Genomic DNA, 13,162 nt, shown 5'->3' on the forward strand with positions numbered 1-13,162 from the left:
TCAGTGCATCTAAACATTGTCTAAGAGTGTAATATCATAGGGTCACACTGGCTTTAGCAAATAAAACAAGTGAAGAGGCATGTCGGCACAAAATGATGCTCTGCGATGTTATGCAAGAGCATGGAAAGTTGTGCTTTGAGCTCCGGCACTAGGCACTATATAATTATTTAGCACTGTTCAAATTAAAAGCATATGCCCCTGAATTGTCAAGTATTTGCTGTGGAAAAGGGAGTGAGGGTAAGGGCAGTCGTATGTATTTCTTAATCATGTTTTGAGCTCAAGTGTGAAATTTATGTTTGGTTACAGGAGTGGTCTGTCCTATACATGGCAATGTAGATTACAACTTCCAACGGCTATTTGCAGCTGTCGTTTTATTGAACAAATGCATTACCGTATTCCCAAAGATTTTATTAGAGAATAATGAGCTGGAAAGATATGAGGATGCTGATCTGCCTAAAGCAATGAGGTTAGAGTGGATAAAAAAATTCCCATGAAAGTAACAGCAGTTTAAAAAGTTTTACAGAGTGAGTGGGACCAGAAAGGGCAGAAAGTCAGATAAAACGAGAGAACTATAAATGTACAGTATATTTTGATCTTAATGCACTTGCTTTCTTATAAAAGTGCAACTCGGGATCAGCGGCTGGGGTAATATGACTGACTCACTGTGGTTGCTGAAGATTTCATTATTGCTGTAGCTGGCAGAATCCTTGGATGACACCGATTCTCCGTTTGCACCAGTGTAGGCTTTCTCAAACTGAAAAAAATGGATGGAACAGATATGCTAGTTTGCTAGTGACTGTCCATGCATTCAAAACAACATCAAATCAAAACTGACTCTATTTACAGTGCTATCATAGTGTACATCATGCATTTAATATATATATATATATATATATATATATATATATATTGTCTTTCATCAAAAAGTTGTTCTGAAACCTTTCTCATTTTAGGCTGATGTCACTAAAGTTTTATCTTTCATCCCCAAATGTGCAGCCTCAAATATTGTCTTGCATTCATTCAATATTGCATTCATTCCATTTCTATACTATTTAGTGGAAATAAATAACAGTAACAAAAGTTGAAACTATTGAAAATATTTAATATAAATAAAAAAAGAAATTTTTCTGATCACCAACATGGCACGAAGTGTGTCTCCCACATATACTATATTTCCAAAGTTTGGGTTCAGTAAAAATTTTTTATATCTCTTAGCCAATTCTTTATTTGTCTGATGAAAAAATACAGTGAAGAATGTAATTTATTCCTGTGATGCAAAGCTGAATTTTCAGCATCATTACTCTAGTCTCCAGTGATCCTTCAGAAATAATAATAATAATAATAATAATAATATGCAGATTTGATGCTGAAAAGAAAACAGTTATGCTGCTACAGTTTTTTTTTGTATGTGGAAACTGATATGAACAAGTAGAAAGATTCAGTTCAAAAGAACAGCATTTATCTGAAACTGAAACCTTTTGTAACATTATAAATGTCTTTACTGTCACTTTTGATCAAAATATCATTGTTGTATAAAAAGCATTAATTTCTTTCAAATAAAATCGTTCTGACCATTAAAAATGAACTGGTTATATGTAACTTAACTAAGCTGTAAACAGAACTAAACAGAATACACTTCTCTCTGCTGGACCGTACCATGTGCTCTAGGATGGAGGAGTTTGAATAGATGGGCTGCGGCTGGACTGATGGACCACACAGCTGCTGAAAGGGGTCATCCATGTACATGTTTGAGGTGGGAAACCTGCGGCTTTTCAGACCACTGAGGAACAGAGGAAACAGAAGAATGGAACGAGGACGGGAAAGAATGTGAGTATTTCTGTGAGTGTGTGTAGTTCATGCTCGGTTCATATGGAATACTGGCAGTAGACAGACAGCATGTGTGTGTGTGTGTGTGTGTGTGTGTGTGTACCTCAGCGACTCATGGCTGGTGTGTTGATATGCAGATCCAGCTGCAGTTGAACTCCCATCCTGCAGGAGCTGAACCCACTGCTCTTTATCATCTGCACAACTCACCTGCACATTCACACACAAAGAATAACATCGACAGTCCTTCAAACTATAGTGACAACAGCTCACCACAACAAGAAATCAAAATAGACCACGTCATAACTGTTGCTGTACTGTATTGTGATACTGCTTCAGTTTCATATAGGATGAGGTACATGCACAAAAGTACAGAAAAAAACACTAAACTGATGATTACAATTGTTACTTGAAATAAAATAAACATTAACTGAAAAATATATATATATATTTACTTTATTATAGCTAGTTGCAGAAAAAACAATCAAAGAAACCATAAACTATATATTTAAAAAAACAATAACCACTAAAACACACAACAAAAACAAAATTACAAAAATGTTAACTAAAAATAATATGAAAAAACAATATTAAACAATATTATCAATACAATCTTAAAGATACAAAAAGAACGCTGGGTACCAATATGGTACCATGACAAAACATTTTTTTTTTTTTTTTTTATGAAAGCACTATTGTACTTTTTGGTATTGTTTAAAATGTGATGTCTAAAAAACATTGTATTACCACAACATCACAATTCAGTGAGTAGAAAAAACATGGCACTACTGAGGTATGTGCACAGTAAAGAAAATACTGCATGCTGATAAAGAAGATGTTTGCCTATAAAATGATGTGTGGGCAGTAAAATTTATTTTTAGAAATAATAACATTTCAGCCCATCAATCTGATTGATTTCATTCATGCTGATGGACACCCAACATCTACTACACAGCATTTTGATTGTTAACGAAAGTTAAAACTATTAAAAATAGTTTTTAAATTTAATTTGAAATGGGAAATGATGCCTTGGCAACTAACTGAAAATAAGTTGAAGCTGAAGTACAAAAATTACTAATAAATAAATAAATAAATAAATAAAAATAAGTAAAGCTAAATAGAAATATAAAAAAGTAAAAATATACCCCTCAAAAGTAAATTTTAAAACTTGAAACTTATACTGTACGAGTATACAAATAATATTAAAATAACACTTCTACTGCATACCAAAAAAAAGAAACATAAAAATAGTAAAATAGTAATAGTAAAAAAAGGTTTTAAGTCAAAAATATTATTTCACTGAACATCACTGAACAAATACATGATTTAACAACAAAACAATTTTTAGAGATACCTATTTAAGGTAACAGTTTCAGGTTATCGTTTTTAACTGTGTAGCTTCACAGAGCTCCACGAGCGGTAAGCAGGTCTCGAATCATTACCGTACCTCTAGTACAGCCATCTGGTCCCCTTGCTTTGTGATGGTGATGCGGTAAGCATGTGCTGTATCCGGGCCGGGTCGCACCTCACTCCCTCTGAGCTGAACAGTGTATTGAGGGGTATCTTCTGACGCCTCGTCCCGATACATCTTCAGGACCCCGTCCTCCACCCGACACCACAGACTCTGCCACTGACAGTTCATCAGCACGTTCAGGAAGCCCGCTGGGGACAGACAGACACACAAGTGACCACATGCCTCACAATCATCTGTTTACTCAGTTATATTTTTGCATAGCTTATTACATTTTAAATGTACCTGTTGGTGTGCTTAAAGTTAAAGTGTTTAATATTTACAATGTATAAATATTTTGTACAATTGCAGCTGAAATACAAGTATACTTTCAGTCTATTTTTTTTATAAATCGGAGATACACTTAACAATATTACACTTTCGGTATACTTTGCATACACTACAGAAAAGTTAATTACATACTTTTTTATAAATACTTTTTTGTAATCATTTGATTGAGATACTAAGAACAAGTGTAATTTAGTATTCAAGTCTATTAAATACTTTTTATTGGCTTCTTTGATGTAGTAATTAGGCCTATGTTTTAAATAAACATGTTCAAGTTTATAGTCAGATTTTGGGTGAAATACCTTAGTGTAAATATTACATCTTTTTTTATACACATTCCACTTAACCCACACAGAAACAGATAAACAACCGACTGGTTTTATTTATAATTATTCCAAGGTGTCAGAGAATTGTAAATTCATATTTGCTTCTCTTACAGTATAAGCCATTACCAGAATCAATACATTTTAAACACCAAGTCGAACAGCAAATGGAGCTAGTAATATATAAATCATGAGCATAATTCCATTGATAGTGTAAACTGTAGTGTAAAAGTCAACTTATAATACAGTAAATTGTATATTTAGTGTATAAATATTAATATAAAGACTTTAGGTGCATCCCAAATTGTGTACTTCTGCACTATTCTGTGAAGTTTTGTAATATAAACAGTGTGATTAATGTGTTCACACTGAGAATTCCAAAAAGAAATAGTGCACTTTAAATACACAGATAATGCACTTAAATATCCTGAAAAAATTAAGTGTGGAATGTTGGTTACTTCGTGCACTGAACTGTCACAGCTTTAATTACGTATTGAAGGGGGAGGGGCTATTAGACGCCGATGCTGAATGACAAAATAACCTTATATAATTCATACACTTTGATTGAGTACATAGTGCATGAGAAAATAGTTAAATGCATAGTGCATCATTTGGGATGCTGTTTTTGTTTCGGTGGCGCTAACAAAACACTTGTTTGAGCACTTGTTTGACACACTGGCTTAACCATGACTTGTTTAGGGTGGTGCTATCTGCTTACTGACAATTGTTTTCAAACCTTTTAAACTATCTACTTAACCTATCTACCCAAAACATTTTAAACAATCTACTTTTGTAATTCAGTTCAGTGATGATAGTGCTACAGAGTTTCAGCTTAAAGTTTGGTGAGTCTTCAATCAAAGTACACTCGTGCAGTAAATAAATAAACAAATAAACTTGTTTGAAGGTTTCCCTTTCATGTTGTTTGTTGATAAACATAAAGTAGACATCTACACATGTCTCTAATCAGCAAGCGCATGTTTTCAATAACAAAACATATAACATTTCTCAGCCAGTGGTAAGATGTAGCCACTTCTAAGTTTCAACTTAACTTTTGATCTCCTCCAAAATCTCATCCGCTTACTTCATTCAAAAAAGAAACAGCTTTCCTGCTTTATAAACAAATACACGCTCTTCTTCCATAAATGCTGAGCCGCTATCAAAAAGTTCACCCGTATATTTACAAACCAAACTTCTGAGGTCATTGCTGTGGTTGTCACCCCGGTGTCAAAGGTGACAATCAAATCTCACAGGAATCTGTCCACAGACAATGGCACAGTGTGGAAAACACCCAGCCCTGTGTCCTGTGCGGCACGCAGTGAATTTAGCCCCTAATGAATAACACCAAAACACTAGCGAGTGAACAATGCCACAGTGTGCTAAAAGCAGCACTAGCACAGATGTAACATATGCAGACCTTCTCCACATATGGAGCATAAAGCATATGCTGTTGGTACACGTCTTTAATTAGAAACAGCATTAGGTTATGGAATGACAACAAAGACCTGTGGGAAATGTAGCCATTAAACACTCAATAAAATCAAACCAGACACTATTTACATTTTTTAAATTTGTTTCTGATATAATGGTGAATGATTCATAACCGCTAAAATATTGCCTTCATAATTCTTTATCAAAATGCAATGAATCATAACTTGGTTGACTTGTGTGTTTAAAGTCGTGATGTAATGGAAGTGGTTTGGATGCACAATTGAAATAACCTAATTTCTCCTCTAAAACAACTTTCCTTTATGGCTGACATCACAAAGCCAAATACTGTATTTATACCAAGATGGTCTACATGTGTTATTATGAAGGTGAGAAACTAAAACGCACAATATGGCAGAATAGGTCCCGCCCTATACATTAAAGAACCCATTAGCATTTATATCACTGTAGCTGCCATCAGAAGCTACTTTTACATACTTTTACATTGTTACCATGGTTTTCTTTTGAAGTCTGCAGATTAAAGTGATCTTGCCAGAACATGATTTTGACAGAGGGAGACCCTCCTGGAACATGAATTTGACTGAGAGTGGACCCACGACAGAAAGGTACACAAAGGTAGATAGGAGTTGGCTTTAGATGTCTGAACTAGCAAATACCGTATGGCTGAAGAGTGAACTGACTTGCAAAATCGTGGTCAACTGATATGGGTTTTTTGATATCACATTTTTAATATCATCTTGAATTCAAATGTTTTATATAATTTAATTATACTAAATAATACAAGCATATCATATTTACACTGAACAAATTTATAAATGCAACACTTTTGTTTTTGCCACCATTTTTCATAAGCTGAACTCAAAGATCTAAGACTCTTTCTATGTACACAAAAGGCCTATTTCTCTCAAATATTCTTCACAAATCTGTCTAAATCTGTGTTAGTGAGCACTTCTCCTTTGCTGAGATAATCCATCCTCCTCACAGGTGTGGCATATCCAGATGCTGATTAGACAGCATGATTATTGCACAGGTGTGCCTTAGGCTGGCCACAATAAAAGGCCACTCTAAAATGTGCAGTTTTATCACACAGCACAATGCCACAGATGTCGTTTTGAGGGAGCGTGCAATTGGCATGCTGACTGTAGGAATATCTACCAGAGTTGTTGACCGTGAATTGAATGTTAAAAGCCATCTTCAAAGGTGTTTCAGAGCATTTGGCAGTATATCCAACCGGCCTCACAACCGTAGACCACGTGTCACCACACCAGCCCAGGACCTCCACAACCAGCATCTTCACCTCCAAGGTCGTCTGAGACCAGCGACCCGGACAGCTGCTGCAACAAGCAGTTTGCATAACCAAATAATTTCTGCACAAACTGTCAGAAACCGTCTCAGGGAAACTCATCTTCATGCTCGTCGTCCTCATCGGGGTCTCGACTTGACAGTAGTTCGTTGTTGTAACCAACTTGTGTGGGCAAATGCGCACATTCAATGGAATCTGGCACTTTGGAGAGGTATTCTCTTCACGCATGAATCCCGATTTTCACTGTACAGGGCAGATGACAGACAGCATGTATAGCATTGTCAATGTTGTGGATCGAGTGGCCCATGGTGGCGGTGGGGTTATGGTATGGGCAGGTGTATGTTATGGACAACGAACACAGGTGCATTTTATTGATGGCAATTTAAATGCACAGAGATACCGTGACGAGATCCTGAGGCCCATTGCTGTGCCATTCATCCACGACCATCCCCTCATGTTGCAGCATGATAATGCACATCCCATGTTGCAAGGATCTGTACACAATGCCTGGAAGCTGAAAACATCCCAGTTCTTGCATGGCCAGCATACTCACCAGACATATCACCCATTGAGCATGTTTGGGATGATCTGGATCGGTATATACGACAGCGTTTTCCAGTTCCTGCCAATATCCAGCAACCTCGCACAGCCATTGAAGAGGAGTGGACCAACATCCCACGGGCCACAATCAACAACCTGATCAACTCTATGTGAAGGAGATGTTTTGCACTGCGTGAGGCAGATGGAGGTCACACCAGATACTGACTAGTTTTTGCTAAGCCCCCCCCCCCTCCCCCGGACCACCCAATAGAGTAAAATTGCACATTTTAGAGTGCCCTTTTATTGTGGCCAGCCTAAGGCACACCTGTGCAATAATCATACTGTCTAATCAGCATCTTGATATGCCACACCTTTGAGGAGGATGGATTATCTCAGCAAAAGAGAAGTGCTCACTAACACAGATTTAGACAGATTTGTGAACAATATTTCAGAAAAATAGTCCTTTTGTGTACATAGAAAAAGTCTTAGATCTTTGATTTCAGTTTATGAAAAATGGGGGCAAAAACAAAAGTGTTGCGTTTATAATTATGTTCAGTGTATATTTGTTTAACAAAATATTGACAAAAATAATTAGAAGTAAACTGAAAAATTTTCAATTTGAAAAAAAAAGTTCAGTTAAAAAAATAAAATAAACAAACAATTTATATGGCAACTTGAAAGTGCAAAAAAGTAATCATTTTATGGAATTTTTAAACATAAATAAAGAGTTTAAAACATGAACAAAAGGGAAGTAAACACAGTAATCAGTAGGGAACTCGAAATGTGCTCTGCTAAAGCATTTTTTGTCGGTGTTTGTGAAGTTCGTAAATTTAAATGTTTAACGGGTATCTAAAGGCTTGTTTAAATGATATAAATGCTTTTCATCATCCAGTTACTCCCTAAAGAAATAAAATTCATGCCATGCACTTACTTCGACTTTCATTTTTGAGCTTTCATTGAGAAATGTTGCAAGCAGGACTCAAACCCACATGTCCTGCATGTGCATCACAGCTGAATGCCTAACCACTAGGCCATGGCTCTAACAACCTTCTTAGTTGCAAATGCAAGTATGTCTGCTCACCTAGGTCTTTGTCTTTGATTTCCACAATGCTAACTGCAGACGGAAGACTTGAGATTTTCTCTTCATCCGAGTCCGTATGGAGGACAGTACTTGACTAAAGCAAGAAAGAGAGATTGTAAGAACTCACTAAATGACATTAGAAAGCCTAAAATGTTCTCCAGGACAGGTAATCAGTCCTTTATCTACAAATTGGCTTAGGATGGGACACAAGACTTTGTGTTAATAAATTTAGTACATGGCTCAGGCCAGCAGGAGATTCATGAAAGATACTCTGTGGAATAGATGTGACATCTGTAACATCTCATTCAGAGAAATGAAGTTATGCTGTTACTCTCTTGCTGTGTCCATTGCAATTGATAATGTCGTTAACATAGATAGCAAAAGGTGGCATGATTTACCCTGCAAGAGTGCAGCCTCTCGCTCCTCAGGATGGATGAAGAGCTTTGGGATTCAGGCTCATAATACGAGGAGCCGCTCACTTCTTCTATTATCTACAAATAAGACATACAAAAAAAAAAAGAAAAGAAAAAGGAAAAAAAAGCACATCAGGTTGTTTACAGGTTAAAGTAATAATGGGAAAAAAAATCACATCATCTATTTTTTAAATGCATGTTATAGATCTTATTGTAAACAATATCATATCTGTGCATTTGTTTGATTTAAAAAAATTATTTTGAGCTCACATTAATCTGCCTCCATTTTTGAGCGTAAAGCCACGTTACAAACAATGCATAGAAACAAGTCTCACCGTACATTAATCATTACAGTAATGAACAACACAATAAGGAAGAAAACCTCTGTCACTACTTCCATTTAATCACAACTTGAAAGGTATAGTTTACCCAAAAATGAAAATTTTGTCATAATTTACTCAAGTTGTTCCAAACCTGTATGAATTTTCTCCATTGTATTTTTTCCATACTATTGAAGTCAATGGCTACCGTCAACTGTTTGGTTACTATCATTCTTCAAAATATCTTCTTTTGTGTTTAGCAGAGGAAAGAAAGCCATACAGTTTTGCAACATATTTAGGGTGAGTAAATGATGACAAATTTTGCATTTTGGGGTGAACTATCCCTTTCAGTTTAAGATAATTGTAAGTGTGTTTAGATTGGTCAGACCTTCCTCCACTCTTCGGCCTGCGTGCTGCTCTGGAAGCCCAAGATAATGGTTTCAGCACCGGCCACCACCTTCAGCTGGTGCTGCATCTTCTTACTGTGATTGGACTTGTAGACCACGTAGCAACCCGTGAGGTTTAGCTCCAGCAGAGGTTGCAGGTCTTTAGCACACTTAAAACACTACCAGGGGAAAATATATATTATATACTGTACAGTTACTTAAAAGAGTATTTATTAGGGATAAATATACTTTCAAAAATGAAATGAAAAAATGAAGTGTGAAGTGAAAGTAATGTTTTCAGACATTTAACTGCATTTTAGTTAAAATTAAATGATACTTCATAATTAAAGTGTTATTTTCATTAGTGCTTTTTTAACCACTTAAATAGAACTTAATTACTTAAGTAGTTTTATAATTAGTTTTATTGTCTGTTGAAATATGTTTAAAGTGTACTGCTGAATGTACTAATAAGCATTTATGGTAATATACTTCAGTGTCATTTCCATCAAAATATGTATGCCATGTATTTAAATATATTTGTAATTATACATTGGTATGGATGAAGTTGCATTGGTATATGTTAAATTTAATAACACTACAGTTAAAAATATAATCAAATACTTTACATGTGCTTAAGTATGTTAGTCAACATCAAAATAATTTCAGTACATTAAGGTGGCATTTTCTTTCATTTGAAATCATATTATCTGCAAGTACAGTTTAAAAAACAAAATAAAAAAACATAATTTTAATTATGCAAATTTCAAGTACATTAAAGGTGCACATTTAATAGAATTGAGCACATTTTTTTTTCAGAGACTGTGACAATCACATAAAATATGTGTGAGTGTTATGTGTTTTTTGTGCATTTTAGAGTAAGGAGTTGTTAGCTTAGCAACATGCTAAAATTAAACTTCTCAGGAAACTACTGTGTGTATTAGTAAAGTATTAAAAACAATATTTGTATGGTTGGCTATGTAACTCGAAACAAAGTAGCTGCCCAGGATAAATGCTTTAAATCAGTGTCTTAGCTATGGTGTTCATCAAATTACACCGTGACCAAATAAAAAGCTGGTTTTTGACTTTTCCTGTTATTCTGTCACTTGAATTTTTTTTTTTAAGATTTGATATTGCTCTGAAAGACAGATGTGACATGTCGGTGTATTAAATCCTTCAAATACTCAATTTGTGTCATGCATACTTTGTAGCATGATTTTAACTGGATGTATAACGTACTACCTAAGAGCACATCCATGTGTAGACAGAAAAGCAAAGCCATTTGGAAAAGAGTGATATTAAAGCTCTTACCAGTAGTGAGTTGTGCTTAATAATGAAGAGCTGGCGCGTCCACTGACCCAGCCACTTCTTCTTCCAGAGGTAGCCACAGATGCGTGACTCTGGCACAGGTCTTAAACACGGCTGAGAGGAGCTCCACTGGATGTAGTGAGCTCTGTCCTTCACAAACTCTTCATCATCCTCCTCACCATACGACTCGTAGTGACTGCTGTCTGAATCCACCTTATCTGAGGCAAAGACAGGTATTTAGCATTACATGAGAATGTCAGTTTTTTCATTAGACTGCTGAATTGTCTCATCCTATAAAAGAAAGTAAGTAGGGAGGTTTGGAATGATATGAGGTGAGCAAATGACAGAATTCCATTTTTGGGTGAACTATCCCTTTAAAAATGTTAATGAGCTGTTATGTCTTATAGTAGTCACACTGACCTGTAGACTGACTGGCCAGAACAAACGGTTCTGCTACCTCGTAACAGTCCTCGTCCTCTAAACATGGGGCATGTGGGGGAACAGCAGGACTCATAGACTGAGAACACACACACACACACACACAAACACACACAGTAAAAATTTAATTGACTGTTTTCTATTTAAAAACATTTCAAAATGTTATTTTATCTGGATTCATCTTAGATGAATAAAGGTTTAATAGAACAGCATTTATTTGAAATATAAACCTTTTGAAATATTATAAATATTTTTACTGATTTATGGATATATGTAATGCTTCCTTGATCAATAAAATGATTGTTTCTTTCAAAAAATAAAAATTACTGACACACACATATATCTATATCTATATCTATATCTATCTATATATATATATATATATATATATATATATATATATACACACACACACACACACACACACACACACACACACATGGCAGCAACTCGTTATCTAGATGAAGACAACTTGCTGAAGTTCAATCTGAGCATCAAAATGGGGAAGAAGGTAGAAAATATAAAGTTATGAACATCCTCATGATAAGAACAGCCCTGATATAAAGAGCTATATGCTGCCCAGGCAAAGTTCTAACTCATTAAGCCACAGTGAAGACCACACAACCAAAATCTGCACCCTGATCAATCGGGACACATTCACATGAGCTGCTCAGGGTAACCACACAACCAGAAATGACAACAGCACAGCAGGACAGCGTGATCACCTGCTTCTGCACATGAGAAGCATCGTATCTGAGGAAAACAAAACAGAGATGATATCTTTCTGATATGGAGCTCAAAACCCTGAGTTTAAATGCAGCTCTGCAATTATGGGAAGAGAGAGAGAGAGAGTATGTTTTTAGTTGTCCTAAGGGTCAGTCAGTCCACAGTGTTTAAGAGAGTCTGGTGCAGACTGTTCTAGAGGAGCACAGCTGAAGGACAATGGCTGTGGTCGGCACTGGGGTCAGTAATTTGTAGTCGGACATTGAAGGCAAATCGGTAGCACTGAAAAAAAGCCTTCCGAGAGTAAAAAAAAAAAAAGGCAAAAGCAGAATTTTTCAAGTCCTGTACTCTTCAATTCCCATGGGTCCTAACTTTACCTTATCTTATCTCTTTAAGAGTCAATATAAATAATTTTCTTGGGAAATGCATTGGCATCAATTCAAGAAAATAATAATAATTAAAAAAAAAGTTTTTACTGAAGCACAATTGAATGTAATTAAAACATGGTTAAGACAAGCTCAAGCTAGTGAAGTGATTCAGAATATTTTAGTCTTTCGGATGAATCAATATCTTCACCATAAACCAGAACTGCAAGAATAATGACTGTTTGCAAACAGGTTTCCAAAACCAAATAAATTAAATGCGAATTTAAATGTAATAAGCCACAACTCTCATTAGGTGTTAACTAAAACTATAAAAAATAGTTTTCATCGACTGACATAAAGTTCAAATAAAATATAAATATTAAATGAAAAACCGAAGCTCATAAAAACTTAAAAATGTGAAATGTTGACTTGTTGTTGAAGTACTAAAGTTACAAACACTAAAACAAAAAAATTAAACATTTAAAAAACTAATAAAATAACAAAAGCACATAACAAAATGATTACAACTACGGTACACTTTGTTAACTGAAAATATAAAAATAAAGGCTAATTCAAAATATAAATAAGTACTATAATAGTATAATACCTATCTATATAAAAATAGACAATAATTGGTGTACTTCTATCTAGGGTCGTGAAAAGCATTTTAGCATAAAAATGACACACTTAACCATTATTATCAACAACAGACTAAAACAGATGTGTGTTATTAATGCCTTTATATCCCATGATCAGTTCAGTGTCTGTTTGTTGGAAGGTGGGTGTTTGACTGCAGAATTTCAGAATGTTAATTAAATCTTTTCTTAGTGTTTCTTCTCTTTTATCTCCTGCATTTTGGTTCTTTCTGATTCCCCTCTCGGGCTGCTGGGGGAGGCA

General features: G+C 35.3%; 1 protein-coding gene across 1 annotated transcript in view; it reads right to left on the reverse strand.

The window, feature by feature from the left end:
* Nucleotides 1-13,162, reverse strand: part of LOC113070694 (actin filament-associated protein 1-like 2) — a 47,855-nt gene that overhangs the window by 12,286 nt on the left and 22,407 nt on the right. Inside the window, exons 4-12 of the mRNA XM_026244087.1 lie at nt 11,160-11,256; nt 10,743-10,957; nt 9,437-9,613; nt 8,714-8,806; nt 8,316-8,409; nt 3,272-3,486; nt 1,931-2,034; nt 1,657-1,780; nt 664-754 (exon numbers count right to left, since the gene is read on the reverse strand). Coding sequence (XP_026099872.1) covers nt 664-754; nt 1,657-1,780; nt 1,931-2,034; nt 3,272-3,486; nt 8,316-8,409; nt 8,714-8,806; nt 9,437-9,613; nt 10,743-10,957; nt 11,160-11,256 — 1,210 coding nt within the window. The remainder of the gene's footprint in view (nt 1-663; nt 755-1,656; nt 1,781-1,930; nt 2,035-3,271; nt 3,487-8,315; nt 8,410-8,713; nt 8,807-9,436; nt 9,614-10,742; nt 10,958-11,159; nt 11,257-13,162) is intronic.

Source organism: Carassius auratus, unplaced genomic scaffold, assembly GCF_003368295.1.
Source record: "Carassius auratus strain Wakin unplaced genomic scaffold, ASM336829v1 scaf_tig00005214, whole genome shotgun sequence".
NCBI classification, from domain to species: Eukaryota; Metazoa; Chordata; class Actinopteri; order Cypriniformes; family Cyprinidae; genus Carassius; species Carassius auratus.